This window comes from Myxine glutinosa, chromosome 3 (assembly GCF_964187855.1).
Source record: "Myxine glutinosa chromosome 3, kmMyxGlut1.1, whole genome shotgun sequence".
Classification (NCBI taxonomy): Eukaryota; Metazoa; Chordata; class Myxini; order Myxiniformes; family Myxinidae; genus Myxine; species Myxine glutinosa.
Window position 1 is genome coordinate 204,333,644 of NC_136263.1, and position 12,452 is coordinate 204,346,095.

The 12,452-nt window shown below is 44.0% G+C and overlaps 1 protein-coding gene across 1 annotated transcript in view; it reads left to right on the forward strand.

The window, feature by feature from the left end:
- LOC137424080 (extracellular calcium-sensing receptor-like) overlaps positions 1-9,984 on the forward strand; it is a 38,286-nt gene extending 28,302 nt beyond the window's left edge. Inside the window, exons 8-13 of the mRNA XM_078773663.1 lie at positions 1,485-1,574; positions 4,963-5,086; positions 6,902-7,288; positions 7,759-8,199; positions 9,450-9,592; positions 9,829-9,984. Of these exons, the coding sequence (XP_078629789.1) occupies positions 1,485-1,574; positions 4,963-5,086; positions 6,902-7,288; positions 7,759-8,199; positions 9,450-9,592; positions 9,829-9,984 (1,341 nt within the window). The remainder of the gene's footprint in view (positions 1-1,484; positions 1,575-4,962; positions 5,087-6,901; positions 7,289-7,758; positions 8,200-9,449; positions 9,593-9,828) is intronic.
- Positions 9,985-12,452: the final 2,468 nt, after the last annotated feature.

The following is a 12,452-nucleotide window of genomic DNA, read 5'->3' on the forward strand; positions in this document are numbered from 1 at the left end:
CTGGGAAAACCACATTTCAAATCTGGCCTCCAAGGCCAGTCGCCGAATGGGCATCCTCCGTCGTGCGAAGTCCTTCCTTGGCACACCTGAGCTCCTCACCACATACAAGGCTTTCATCCGCAGCTCAATGGAATACTGCTCTCCCCTCTGGGCTGGTGCTCCTGCCTAACACCTAGCTTGACTTCACGATTTTTTTTTTTTTTTTTTTTGTATACTGAATCGAGGCTCGTGAAAGAGCTAATATTTATTTCACAAACAAATCAACCAGACAAACAAAATATATAAAAAGAGGGAGTGGAAGACAAGATGGGGAGAGAAGGGGAAGCACACAAACATAACATTTGAGAGCAGGGAGATGTGTGGGAGGGAGAGGGCTTGGGGGGAGGAGTCGTGCGAAGGAGGGGGGGAGGGGGCGGGGAGAAGTATAAAACACAAGGACACCAAGGACTTGGTGTCCTTGTGTTTTGGTTTCAACGCTTTGGTTTCAACAGTGTGTAGACGAGCTAGGTGTGAGGCAGGAGCACCAGCCAAGAGGGGAGAGCAGTATTCCATTGAGCTGCGGATGAAAGCCTTTTATGTGGTGAGGAGCTCAGGTGTGCCAAGGAAGGACTTCGCACGACGGAGGATGCCCAGTCGGCATCCTCGATTTGCATCCTCCGTCGTTGAAACCAAAGCGTTCAGAATCATTGGAATCTCCCGCGATGAAGCGAACTCAAGGGACCTTTCACTCACTCACCGCAGGCAGGTTGGTGTTCTTTCCGTCCTCTACCGACTCCTCTCTGGCCTTGCCCCCCCCCCCATCTATCTCTGGGCTCTGTCTCCCAAATATTCCTACAGGTCGCACAAGATCTGCCTGCAACCCTCTCATGGTTAAACTGCCAAAATCAAGACTCTCTGCTCACCTTCACTCCTTCATTCCTCTTTTCTCCCACCTCTGGAACAAACTCCCTCACTCTCTTCAATCCCACTCCACCCTCCAGGTCTTTAAAACAGCTGTTCACCACCATCTCTTATCTTCCCCCATCCAAAACCTTGATCTTTTCTACCCCCGCTAATTTCACCCCAAATCCACTTTTTTGAAATACCAACTTCTGTCCTGGAAGTCCTGGAAGTCCTGGGTGTCCTTGTGTTTTATACTTCTCCCACCCCCCCCCCCCTTCCCACGCCTCCTCCCCCCAAGCCCTCTCCCTCCCACACATCTCCCTGCTCTCAAATGTTGTGTTTGTGTGCTTCCCCTTCTCTCCCCATCTTGTCTTCCGCTCCCTCTTTTTATATATTTTGTTTGTCTGGTTGATTTGTTTGTGAAATAAATATTAGCTCTTTCAGGAGCCTCGATTCAGCAGACAAAAAAAATAATAGAAACTTGTGTTTCAAAACAATGCCTACTTCTTTGACAAGATGGCTTTGGTTGACACTGGAAAGTTTTCACAATGAAGTTTCACAACTCTCAACACAAATTGCTTCTGCTCTTCATTCTTGGTCAGAGTGTCATGGAAAGTTTGAATGAGAGCAACACTTCCCTCAGCACAGTCATTGATAACCTTCATGCTGCGTATCTCCTTCTCAAGCTCTTGGTATGAGATGTCTGTGTTCCAGAGGTGTGGCTCTTTTTCCAGAAAACTCAGTGATACTTCTTTGTCAGACTCAGAGATGACAACACCAAATAATTCAAGAGATCGACTTGTGATGTAGGTGTCCACTGAGTCAGAAAGCCTGAAGGCTTTAGCATCTATCCTATGAAGATTGTTTGGCTTTGGAGCCCGCTTGAAGTTCTTCACCATCTTTGCCTTTGTCTCATCATCCACCCGGCTATCAAAAAGAGCTAAAGCAGTAAGGTGTCCTGACAAATACCAGAGGTGTCTGGTGAATAAGGAATGCTTTGTCTTCTTCATTCGTCATTTTCTCAAGCGCATCATTTGGTGAGATATCGAAGAGGGATTGAAAATCATCTTTGAACATCTGCTCCTTCACTCTAAAGTTTTCGAATGTCTTGGTTCTATTTTTCTTTACCAGTTTGTAGGCATCATACAACTTCAAAAGTTGGCGCTCACAGGAATCTACTCTCTGCACTGGAATTCGTGCTTTCTCTCCAGTATGCACACAGCTTGTACACTAAGTTTAGCACTTTCACGAACTGTATGGTGTTCTTGAATGTGATGGTACACCATTTTCTGCAATGTGTGTCCTTTGCTTGGTAGTCTCCCACATATTATTTCCTTTTCAGACTTGCCCAGCAACCAAACTGTGGAAGAGCTGCGAGTTTCTGCCATCTGAAAAAAAACAGGATAAATTAAAAATATTATTTTCTGAGCAACTTCTAAATAAGTTCCGATTGACCTCATATTTGGTTCATATGATCTTTATAAACATAGGAATAAGAGCAGCCTTGTGGAGCATGGATTTTAAATAGTATTAATATTACATATATCTGTGGACCACCCAGTGCCGGCCAAGGCTAACGAGTTCCAACTACCAAGAGCAAGCCTCGTTTTAAGGTGCCAGACACCCGCCTTCCACGCCTGCACATTTAGTTAAAAACAGGGGTCGGCACGAGAATCCATGCAGTAGGAGTTTGATTAGGAGAGGCTCTCCGAGATGCAGACCACATGGGATATTTTATGAATGAGGAGTTGCTCAGTTCTCTACCTCCATCCCGGTCATTCTTAACCCTTTGCTGAGACTGAAAAGTTTGTGAGCCACCATTATGGTATAGCAAAGGCTATGGCCATTTACCACGGCAGGCTCCAGCTCTTTGCCTAAGCACAGAAGAGTCTCGAATTCTTTCCCCCAATGAGGGATGCACTGAAACTCGCACAAACTATCATAAAAAGACATGGCTACAAACCCATCAAGAGATAATTAAAGTCTCCTCAACAATCGGGACATATGTCTGGAAGAAAGAATCCTATGACTGGCATAAAAGTAGTTTGGACAAGATTGCCGCCCATCCCAAAAGCCTGTTTGGGGCTGTTGAACTGTGGGTGCAAATCAAAGTGCAGCAAAGCAGGATGCTCTTGTTTCAATAATGAATTTGTCTGTACCCCTGGCTGCTTTTGGGACGTGACTAACTGCTGCGACCCTATTGGTCAGTAGATGTGCAGACTATAACACAGAAGATGAATTTGTGCCTAAATGTTCCGGACGCCATTTGTATATAGGCCAATTGAAGGGCAAAATACGAAGATTTAGCGATTTCGTTTGTGTAGGACTGGTGTTTTTGGGGGAAAACAAATCATGTTTCACTTTTCTGTTAAGCCTATCCAGCTTTGTGGTCCCATTCTATGAATTTAGGAATGTCCCTCATAAATTCATCTCACTTTGTGCTCTGGCAGGATCAGCTGGCTGTGGAATGTGGCCCCACCCGAGACCTTCTCGCCTGGGTCTATCTTACTCTGGCAACCAAAACTTTAGGACAGACCTGGAACGCCTACTCTGCACTACATAACTAATTTTGGTGCCCTGCCTGGCTACCACTATGGAACTCTTCCTGGCACCCACCATGCCCACTTGGCACTAAAATTCCACAGGCCCTCTCTTTTAGACACCCGTATCCTCTATTACAAATAAATTGGCCTCATGTCGACTCTGCCGGCTCTCGGCTGCTTCGGAGCCCCCAAGGTCTGCTGTTTTCAATAGTAACATTTCTTCTAACTTTCGTCCCACACTCCCACCCCACAAACTACGTTTGCACCTGCTTCTGTAAATTTTGGAACCAATTTGCCACGGACAATGACCACCAGGTTTGCTAGTCCTCACTTTTTCACCTTTATTAGCTTTTAAATTCGTTTTCTCTGCAGCCACTTAAGCTATTGTCATGGGACTTTCAACATAGGAGCACATACACATGGAATGTTAAAAATGAAGTTACATGATGATTGGATGGAAAACACAGCTGCTATAAACGCAGCTGGAGGGGAAAAAAATCTGTTTTCTGTTGGCGTGGGTTGCAGGGTGTTTCACATGTCAGGAATAAATGGCCTCGACCCCGCTACACTCGGCCTCGGCGGAATGATCTCAGCCATTTTTCTCAATTCTAATAACTAGAAGCTCCCTCCCATAGGGGTGTTACTCTCACATAACTTTCGACACCATTCACAACTGTAATTTAACTCCTCATTCAATTTTTCCCCACACACACGCATCAACACTATTTACCCCAGTCTCCACTCCAAATCTGCAGGAGCAAGAAAATGGAGGAGGACAAAGGTGCACCCTAATCCTCCATGTCATCAAATTGAGACAAATTCATCCCATATACAATTTTATCAACCATAAAAATTCTCACACTTTTTCAATTTCCTAACACGCCAATTGGTCACATGCAATTATTTGACATCAATTTTGATTGGTCCTACATCCCCTGTGATCTCTAACGCCAGTCAGTCCATTGCCTCCACTGCTACTGTCACCTCCTACTGCTCCATAGTACTGAGCCTTGATCTGGGTTCCTCACTGTTCATGGCTCCTCTGTTCCTAGGTTGACGCTGGAGCCACAGCAATGGCCATAATAACACCCAATTTTTCTCCAAGGCTAATGGAGTCAATGTGGTAGCACATACTGGCCCCCATTTTTCCTCCAAGTCTCATATAACCAGCGCAGCCACCTGCAGCGGCCCCCTTTTTTCAACCTTAGCCTCTGCCCAGCCCGTGGCAGCCACAGATGCCCACATCATTCTCCACGTTTCTTTCTCTGCTCTCAAAGCCCAGGCGGGGTAGGCGCCCCATCGTCACTGTGGGTTTATACCCTGCACAGACTCCAACCCGTCAGTTATTATCCCTCTTGCTGGCGGTGTTTCTCCTCCAACCTTCCGTGCAAACGTATCCACTGTGTCCACAACACTCTTGTTTAAGACAGAAAGATTTTTTTCCCCAAGAAAGACATTTTATCAGGTCAGTGTCTGCAAGACATTAATATCGAGGTCTTGTTCATGAAAAGTTGATTAACTTTCCACTATTTTCCAGGTCCCTCGCTCCTTATGCAGCGAGCCGTGCCAGCCGGGATCTCGGAGGTTTTCTCTCAAAGGGGAGCCCTTTTGCTGTTTTGACTGCATTCCTTGCACTGATGGGCAGTACTCTAACACTACCGGTTTGTTTGTACACACAATGAGACCTACCTTATTCCAGTCTTCTTGTTGTGTGCGGATTAACAAATAACATCTCATATTTATTCGAGTGATTTTCCTTTTTTGTATACATGGTAAAGTCTCGTGGAAGAGCTAAAGAAAAACGGAATGAGGGAAACACCAATGGCAGAGTATAAGTGAGAGTAAGATCAAGGGAAGGGAGAGAAAGACACGTGGGGGTGATCAAGCTGTACACAAGCTGAATGAAGCACAGCAAGAAGGGGAAGGAGTAAATGGGGATGCAACAGCAAAGGAACAAGTAAACCAACAACTAACAAATGAAAAGAGGTGAGGGAGAGGTGGAAAAAATCACAATAACCTGAAAAAAGGAAGTGTTTAGAAATGGGGCCATTTGGGTTGGAAGAGCTCATGAGCATGGATGCGGGATGACCAGGAGTATAAGATTTTCTACAGTGGACAGGATGACAGGAAGAATGGCAAGTGTGTGGTTTTGGATGGAGTTGGTACAGCAGGAGATGGAGGTTGTCAAGTTTCGTGAATCACTGATGTTTGTAAATCCGATTGTTAAGGGGGATCAGGTAGGATAACAAGACCTGGAAAAGGAAAGAGTTGTGGAATAGTAGAGAGGACTTAGTACAATGTTTTCCAAAAGAGGGGCAGTGGTTGATTTTTTTCAAGTGATTTGAAGAAGCATGGTTGCCATGATGTTGGTTGTTATCAAGGAGCGGATGGTGCGGAAGGCTATGGGACCATTACCGAAGGAGGAGAATGGATATTGAGGACAGCAAATAGTTTGGAACTATTTGTAGCAGGGTTTTATTGGACGGAAGGTCAGTTTCAAAAGTGGGCCATACAGCAGCCAGGTCGATTATTTCCTTGGGAGACAAAAATTTATGTAGGATTCATGATTTTTAGATGATTCCAGTGGAGACATTCTTGAGTAAGAATTGGTTATTTGTGTAAAGTTGGAAGATGGTGAAAATGGACGATGTCAGAAAACGAAGTTGGGAGAGGCGGAGAGGATGAGGATTATGAGGAGTTGCTGGGGTAGCAGCTTAGGCCTGTGGAAAAGCGAAGGGAGGGAGGACCGAAAGTGGAATTCAAAGGTTCAGGAGGCAATGTGACAGGATAAAAAGGCCTTTGAGGAATAGCCAGCTTCCAGATCTATTCGCATACACCGGGAGCAAGTGGAAATTCGAAGGTGCAGGGAAAATAGAAGAGGCACTGAAAATAGAGGCAATGGATAGACATGAGGTGTATAGAGCGTGGTACAAGAAGTTAGACTTGGAAAAGGCTGAAAATGTTACTCATAAACTGGCTTAGACCTGACAAATGATTAGAAGGGATATTGGGGATATTAAAATGTTAAAGAGCGGTAGAGGAGACATTCTTAATGAGGAGAATGACGTTACTGGTAGAATGGTAGCTGGTAGGGATGTTTTCAGGCAAGCAGAGAATTGGATGGATCGTTATGTGGTTCCATGGGAGCCAGTAGTGCAGAGATGTGGGGGGAAAAATCAGTGAAGAGTGGTGGTGGTTTGTGTGCAGCCACCCGGCTGCTGGTTTCATATTTTCTGTGGGCACGTCTGCCGCTGATGCAATGCTTCTCTATAACCAGTTACCTGGTACTCATTTTGCTGACCTCGGAAGGATGGCAGGCTGAGTCAACCCCACCTGGCGTTAATTCAACAGGATTCTAACTCAGGACCTTAGAATCCCAAGCCCAGCACCCGAACCATTAGGCCAACACCAGGTATAGTGAAGAGTAATAAAGCATAACAATCCAAAAGTTTTACATAACACTGATTTGAACGCAGACTCAGTGGATTGCCAGCATTGCCCAGAAGACCTGTGGTCCAACACACAGCGCAGCACCTGTTTTCCTATGCCAAGAGAATTTCTGGCTTTCTCCGATCCTTTGGCTCTCACTCTGCTGGCCTTTGCTGCTCTGGGTATTACAGCGGTGATTATAGTTGGTGTAATGATGGTGAAGTACCGCAAGATGATTCTGGTTAAATCCAAGTCTATGTTTCACTATGTTCTACTCGTTGCACTTGCAAGCAATTTTACAACCAGTGTGGGGTTTGTGGGTGAGCCTACAGACTTGTCTTGTCAATGGAGAGAATCTGTGGCACTTGGCTTGATCACCTTTTCAATCATCTGTGTGCTCACCAAGGCATATGACATACTCGTGAATTCTCAAGGTGAAGGATGACGATTATCTTCCACCACAATAAATGAAGATTTTAATTTCATCCTTATAATTACGTTTCTGCTAGATGGTTTTGGTGTGGAATAAATTAAGAGGCAACAATTGATTGCAATTCTTGGGCTGGGACAAGATATCGCTTTAATCCCATGTGACCCTTCATTTCCTTCCATGAAAACGTCTTCCCTCTGCAACATTCAAATAGAGTAGTTATTGTTGAGGAGAAAGCCTTGCGTCACAAAGACGTTGGACTTTCTTGCTTCGACATTTTTCATGAATAACTTCATTTATCAATGAATTTTCCTAATTTGAAACCATTGTGCTCCGGTTTAATTTCCAATTTTTCTGTTTCCATCTGTTATTTTATCTTCTGTTATTGTACGTCATTACCTCCATTGATAGTTTGCAATTGTTGTCCTCCTTTAGCTGCACATTTGAAGTTCCTTTTTATTTGTTTTCTTCCAGATTCAGAGTCATGCAATAATCCAAAGAGAAGATGTTCTCAGCCGAAGGTCCTCCTGGTACTCTGCTCGATACCACAAACAGCTTTTAGTGTGGCCTGGGCAGTCCTGGAGAAACCACAAGCTCACAAAAATCTGGAATACCGTTTGGGAACAGTTGTTTTAGAGTGTGTTGGGGCATCTCCACTCTGGGTTTCATGTGCTTTGTGTTACCTTGGTGTCCTGGTGATCTCCTGCTTGCTGATGGCTCTGAAAGGAAGTAAAAGAGTCCCAGGTTCCAGTGAACCAAGGTTCATCATATTCAGCATGCTTTTCTTCTGCATGGTCTGCGTAGCTTTTGTTCCTGCCTATTCCAGCACACAAGGAAAGTTTACTGTTGCCGTAGAGATATTTGCTATTATAGTAATTGTTTATGGATTGTTGGGATGTGTTATTCTGCCTCAATGTTACGTCATTTTTAAATTTAAGAAAACAATTAACTTGTGAATGAATCTTACATGTGAAAACAATAAACAAGACCGAAAGTCTAACAGCGGCGTAGCCGAGTTTGTTTGATACTTTAGTTGAAGACGACAATATGACCCTGGGCGGAGATACAGGTTAGCAAATAATGTAAGTACAGTCGGACCCTGCTATTCACAGTTGTCAATGGAGAGAATTGATCCCGGTATTCACGGGATCCCCGTATTCATGGTTGATAAAATGCGACATGTTTCTCTATTCGTGGAAAAGTGTCCCATAAATTCGCGGTATTTTTTCTATTGCAGTCGTGTTCCACAAAATCGCGTTTTTTTTTTTTTTTTTTGTATACTGAATCGAGGCTCGTGAAAGAGCTAACATTTATTTCACAAACAAATCAACCAGACAAACAAGATATATCAAAAGAGGGAGCAGAAGACAAGATGGGGAGTGAAGGGGAAGCACACAAACATAAAATTTGAGAGCAGGGAGATGTGTGGGAGTGAGAGGGCTTGGGGGGAGGAGGTGTGGGAAGGGGGGTGAGGGGTGGGAGAAGTATAAAACACAAGGACATGAAGGACTTCCAGGACAGAAGTTGGTATTTCAAAAAAGTGGATTTGGGGTGAAATTAGCGGGGGTAGAAAAGATCAAGGTTTTGGATGGGGGAAGATAAGATCGGCGGCCGTGTTCCACGTTTTTCAGAGGTGCAAAAATTTTTCCGATCGATTTTTCTTTTTTCCGATTTTTTCCCGATTCCCGATGGATTGTTGGGATGTGTCATTCTGCCTCAATGTTACGGCATTTTTAAATTTAAGAAAACAACGTGGCCGTGTTCCACGTTTTTCAGAGGTGCAATTTTTTTTTTCATGAGCCGTTAGCTTGACATTTATAAAACCCATCTTTGCATAAAGCAGCTGGACATACGCAAAAAAAACATCTACGAGCTGCGAGCATGACCTGTTTGTACATTCACTGCTGTGTGATTTGTGTTTTCATGGCATTTGCAGCTGCAAATATTTGCCAGACTCTAATCGAGAGCTTCTCCGGATATTCCGCCAACTACGAAAACAAGTCACCCCACAAATTATAGAATGCAAATGCTTCATTAAATCTATTATTGAAATTAGCAGAAAGGCTCAATAAGGCATCATCCGATAACATCCCCCACAAAAAATGTCCAGGATATTTACCCCACCAGCAGCTACCCACAATGCTCGCACATTCCTACATATACAGACTGTGTCTTGGGTCTCGATCACCCTTCTTGTCCCGTTGCTTTCACCTGCGTTTTTGACTCTCGCTCTGCTCGTCGTTCAATCATGGCTCCCAAGTGCAAGACCAGTGCTGGAGATGCGTCAACAACCAAGAGGCAGAGGAAAGTGATGAGCCTGAGCCAGAAAGTGGAACTGCTAGACCGGCTTTTGAGAGGAGAGAGTGCAGGATTTACGGGCATTAAACGGCAGAGAGATAGGCTGGCATTACGAGAGGAGAGATGGACAGGCATTACAGCATCAACGAATCCACCATTCACTACATACGGAAAAAGTAGAAGGCGATTCCTGAAAAATTTTCAGCAAACGCTGCATTGAGTACGAATGTGGTAACTTATGTCCAGAATGTCCACATGGAAAGGATGGAAAAGACTCTCAGAATATGTGTCGAGGACAACACGCAGATGAGCGACTTCATGCTAAAAACCAAGATGCTCTACCGTTCCCTAAACCCGCTCACCGAGGACAAGTTGGAGGCCATTCCAAGGGTTTCCGAGTAGGAGGAGTAGGGCAATGATGAGATGTGCCGAGGTGCAACCTCGCAGTCCAGTTCCTGGGCGAGCTTCCCATAACCCATTTCATCAGCCCTGCTCCCTACACCTCAAGACCATCAACACCCTCTCCTGCCGCCCTCTCAGCGTCATCAGCATTCTCACCAGCGTCCTCTTCAGCATTCTCACCAGCGTTACCACCTTCTCCTACCTCTCCTGGCTCTCGCTTAGTGCATGATTTTGCTGCACAATCATTTGAGTAGCTCTCAAATTTCGAGGAATTCATGGGATTTTAAATCCTCACCATCATCATCATCACTGCAATCATCATCATCATCATCATGATCATTTGAAAGTTGTGTTTGTTTGTAAAAGAAAAATTTTGAACGTAGATGATGGTGTTGTTTTTTTTTCTTTCACGGTACAGCATGTTTAAGCACTTTTAATAAACTGTAAGTGCATCTTATTTTAATAGAGCAAACATACAGTGCATTCAGAAAGTATTCAGACCCCTTCACTTTTTTCACATGTTGTTAAGTTGCAGCCTCATGCTGAAATCGTATAAATTCATTTTTTCCCTCATCAATCCACACTCAATACCCCATAATGACAAAAAGAAAACAGGATTTTAGAAAGTTTTGCAAATTTGTTAAAAAGTAAAAACTGAAATATCACATTTACATAAATATTCAGACCCTTTGCTATGACACTTGAAATTTAGCTCAAGTGCCTCCCATTTCTCTTGATCATCTTTGAGATGTTTCTACACCTTGATTGGAGTCCACCTGTGGTAAATTCAATTGAATGGACATGATTTGAAAAGCACACACCTCTATATAAGGTCTCACAGCTGACAATGCATATCGGAGCAAAAACCAAGCCATGAGGTCGAAGGAACTGCCTGCAGAGCTCAGAGACAGGATTGTGTCGAGGCACAGATCTGGGGAAGCCTACAAAAAAATCTCTGCTGCATTGAAGGTTCCCAAGAGCACAGTGGCCTCCATGATTCTTAAATGGAAGAAGTTTGGAACAACCAGGACTCTTCCTAGAGCTGGCCGCCCGGCCAAACTGAGCAATCAGGGGAGAAGGGCCTTGGTAAGAGAGGTGACCAAGAACCCGATGGTCACTCTGGCTGAGCTCCAGAGATCCTGTGTGGAGATGGGAGAAACTTCCAGAAGGACAACCATCACGGCAACACTCCATCAATCTGGGCTTTATGGCAGAGTGGCCAGATGGAAGCCTCTCCTCAGTGAAAGACACATGAAAGTCCGCTTGGTGTTTGCAAAAAAGCACCTAAAGGACTCTCAGACTGTGAGAAACAAGATTCTGTGGGTTCTGTTGTTCAAGATTCTGTTGTGGGAAACAAAAAAGACCCTTAAGGCCCAAAACACCCCGGGGGGTCCCTCTCTTACCAAGGCCCTCCTCCCCCGATTGCTCAGTTTGGCCGGGCGGCCAGCTCTCGGAAGAGTCCTGGTTGTTCCAAACTTCCCTCCATTTAAGAATTATGGAGGCCACTGTGCTCTTGGGAATCTTCAATGCAGCAGATTTTTTTGTAGACTTCCCCAGATCTGTGCCTCGACACAATACTGTCTCTGAGCTTTGCAGGCAGTTCCTTCGACCTCATGGCTTGGTTTTTGCTCTGATATGCAGTCAGCTGTGAGACCTTATATAGACAGGTGTGTGCCTTTCCAAATCATGTCCAATCAATTGAATTTACCACAGGTGGACTCCAATCAAGGTGTAGAAACATCTCAAAGATGATCAAGAGAAATGGGGGCACCTGAGCTAAATTTCAAGTGTCATAGCAAAGGGTCTGAATACTTATGTAAATGTGATATTTCAGTTTTTTAAAAATAAAATTGCAAAATTTTCTAAAATTCTGTTTTCTCTGTCATTATGGAGTATTGAGTATTGATTGATGAGGGAAAAAATGAATTTATACGATTTCAGCATGAGGCTGCAACATAACAACATGTGAAAAAAGTGAAGGGGTCTGAATACACTGTACGTTTGCTCTATTATGATAAGATGCACTTACAGTTCATGAAAAGTGCTTAACCATGCTGTACCGTGAAAGAAAAAAACGTTCTGTATGCATTGCATATGGTTATGTCGTTATGTATGTCATTATGTTTACTAGCAACGGTACCCGCCCTCGGGGCGGGGCTTCAATTGGGAGGCCCAAATAAAAAGGCAAAATATCAGAAATTGAAGGTTTTTTTTATTTTAAACAATTCATATAAACATCCGTTGAATCATATCACACGCAAATCATCAAAATCGAAACAGTATCTTTAGAATTTCAAAAAAGCCACATCACTGTTCATATCGGTAAATATTATTCCATCGTGTTTCAAATCGTGATCGATTCACTATGATCGTGAATCGTGATCGATAATCGTGTTCACAATCGCTATGTAGTATGTACTCCCAATACATGTACCAAATTCCCGATATGTGTAACTGTACCAAATCAA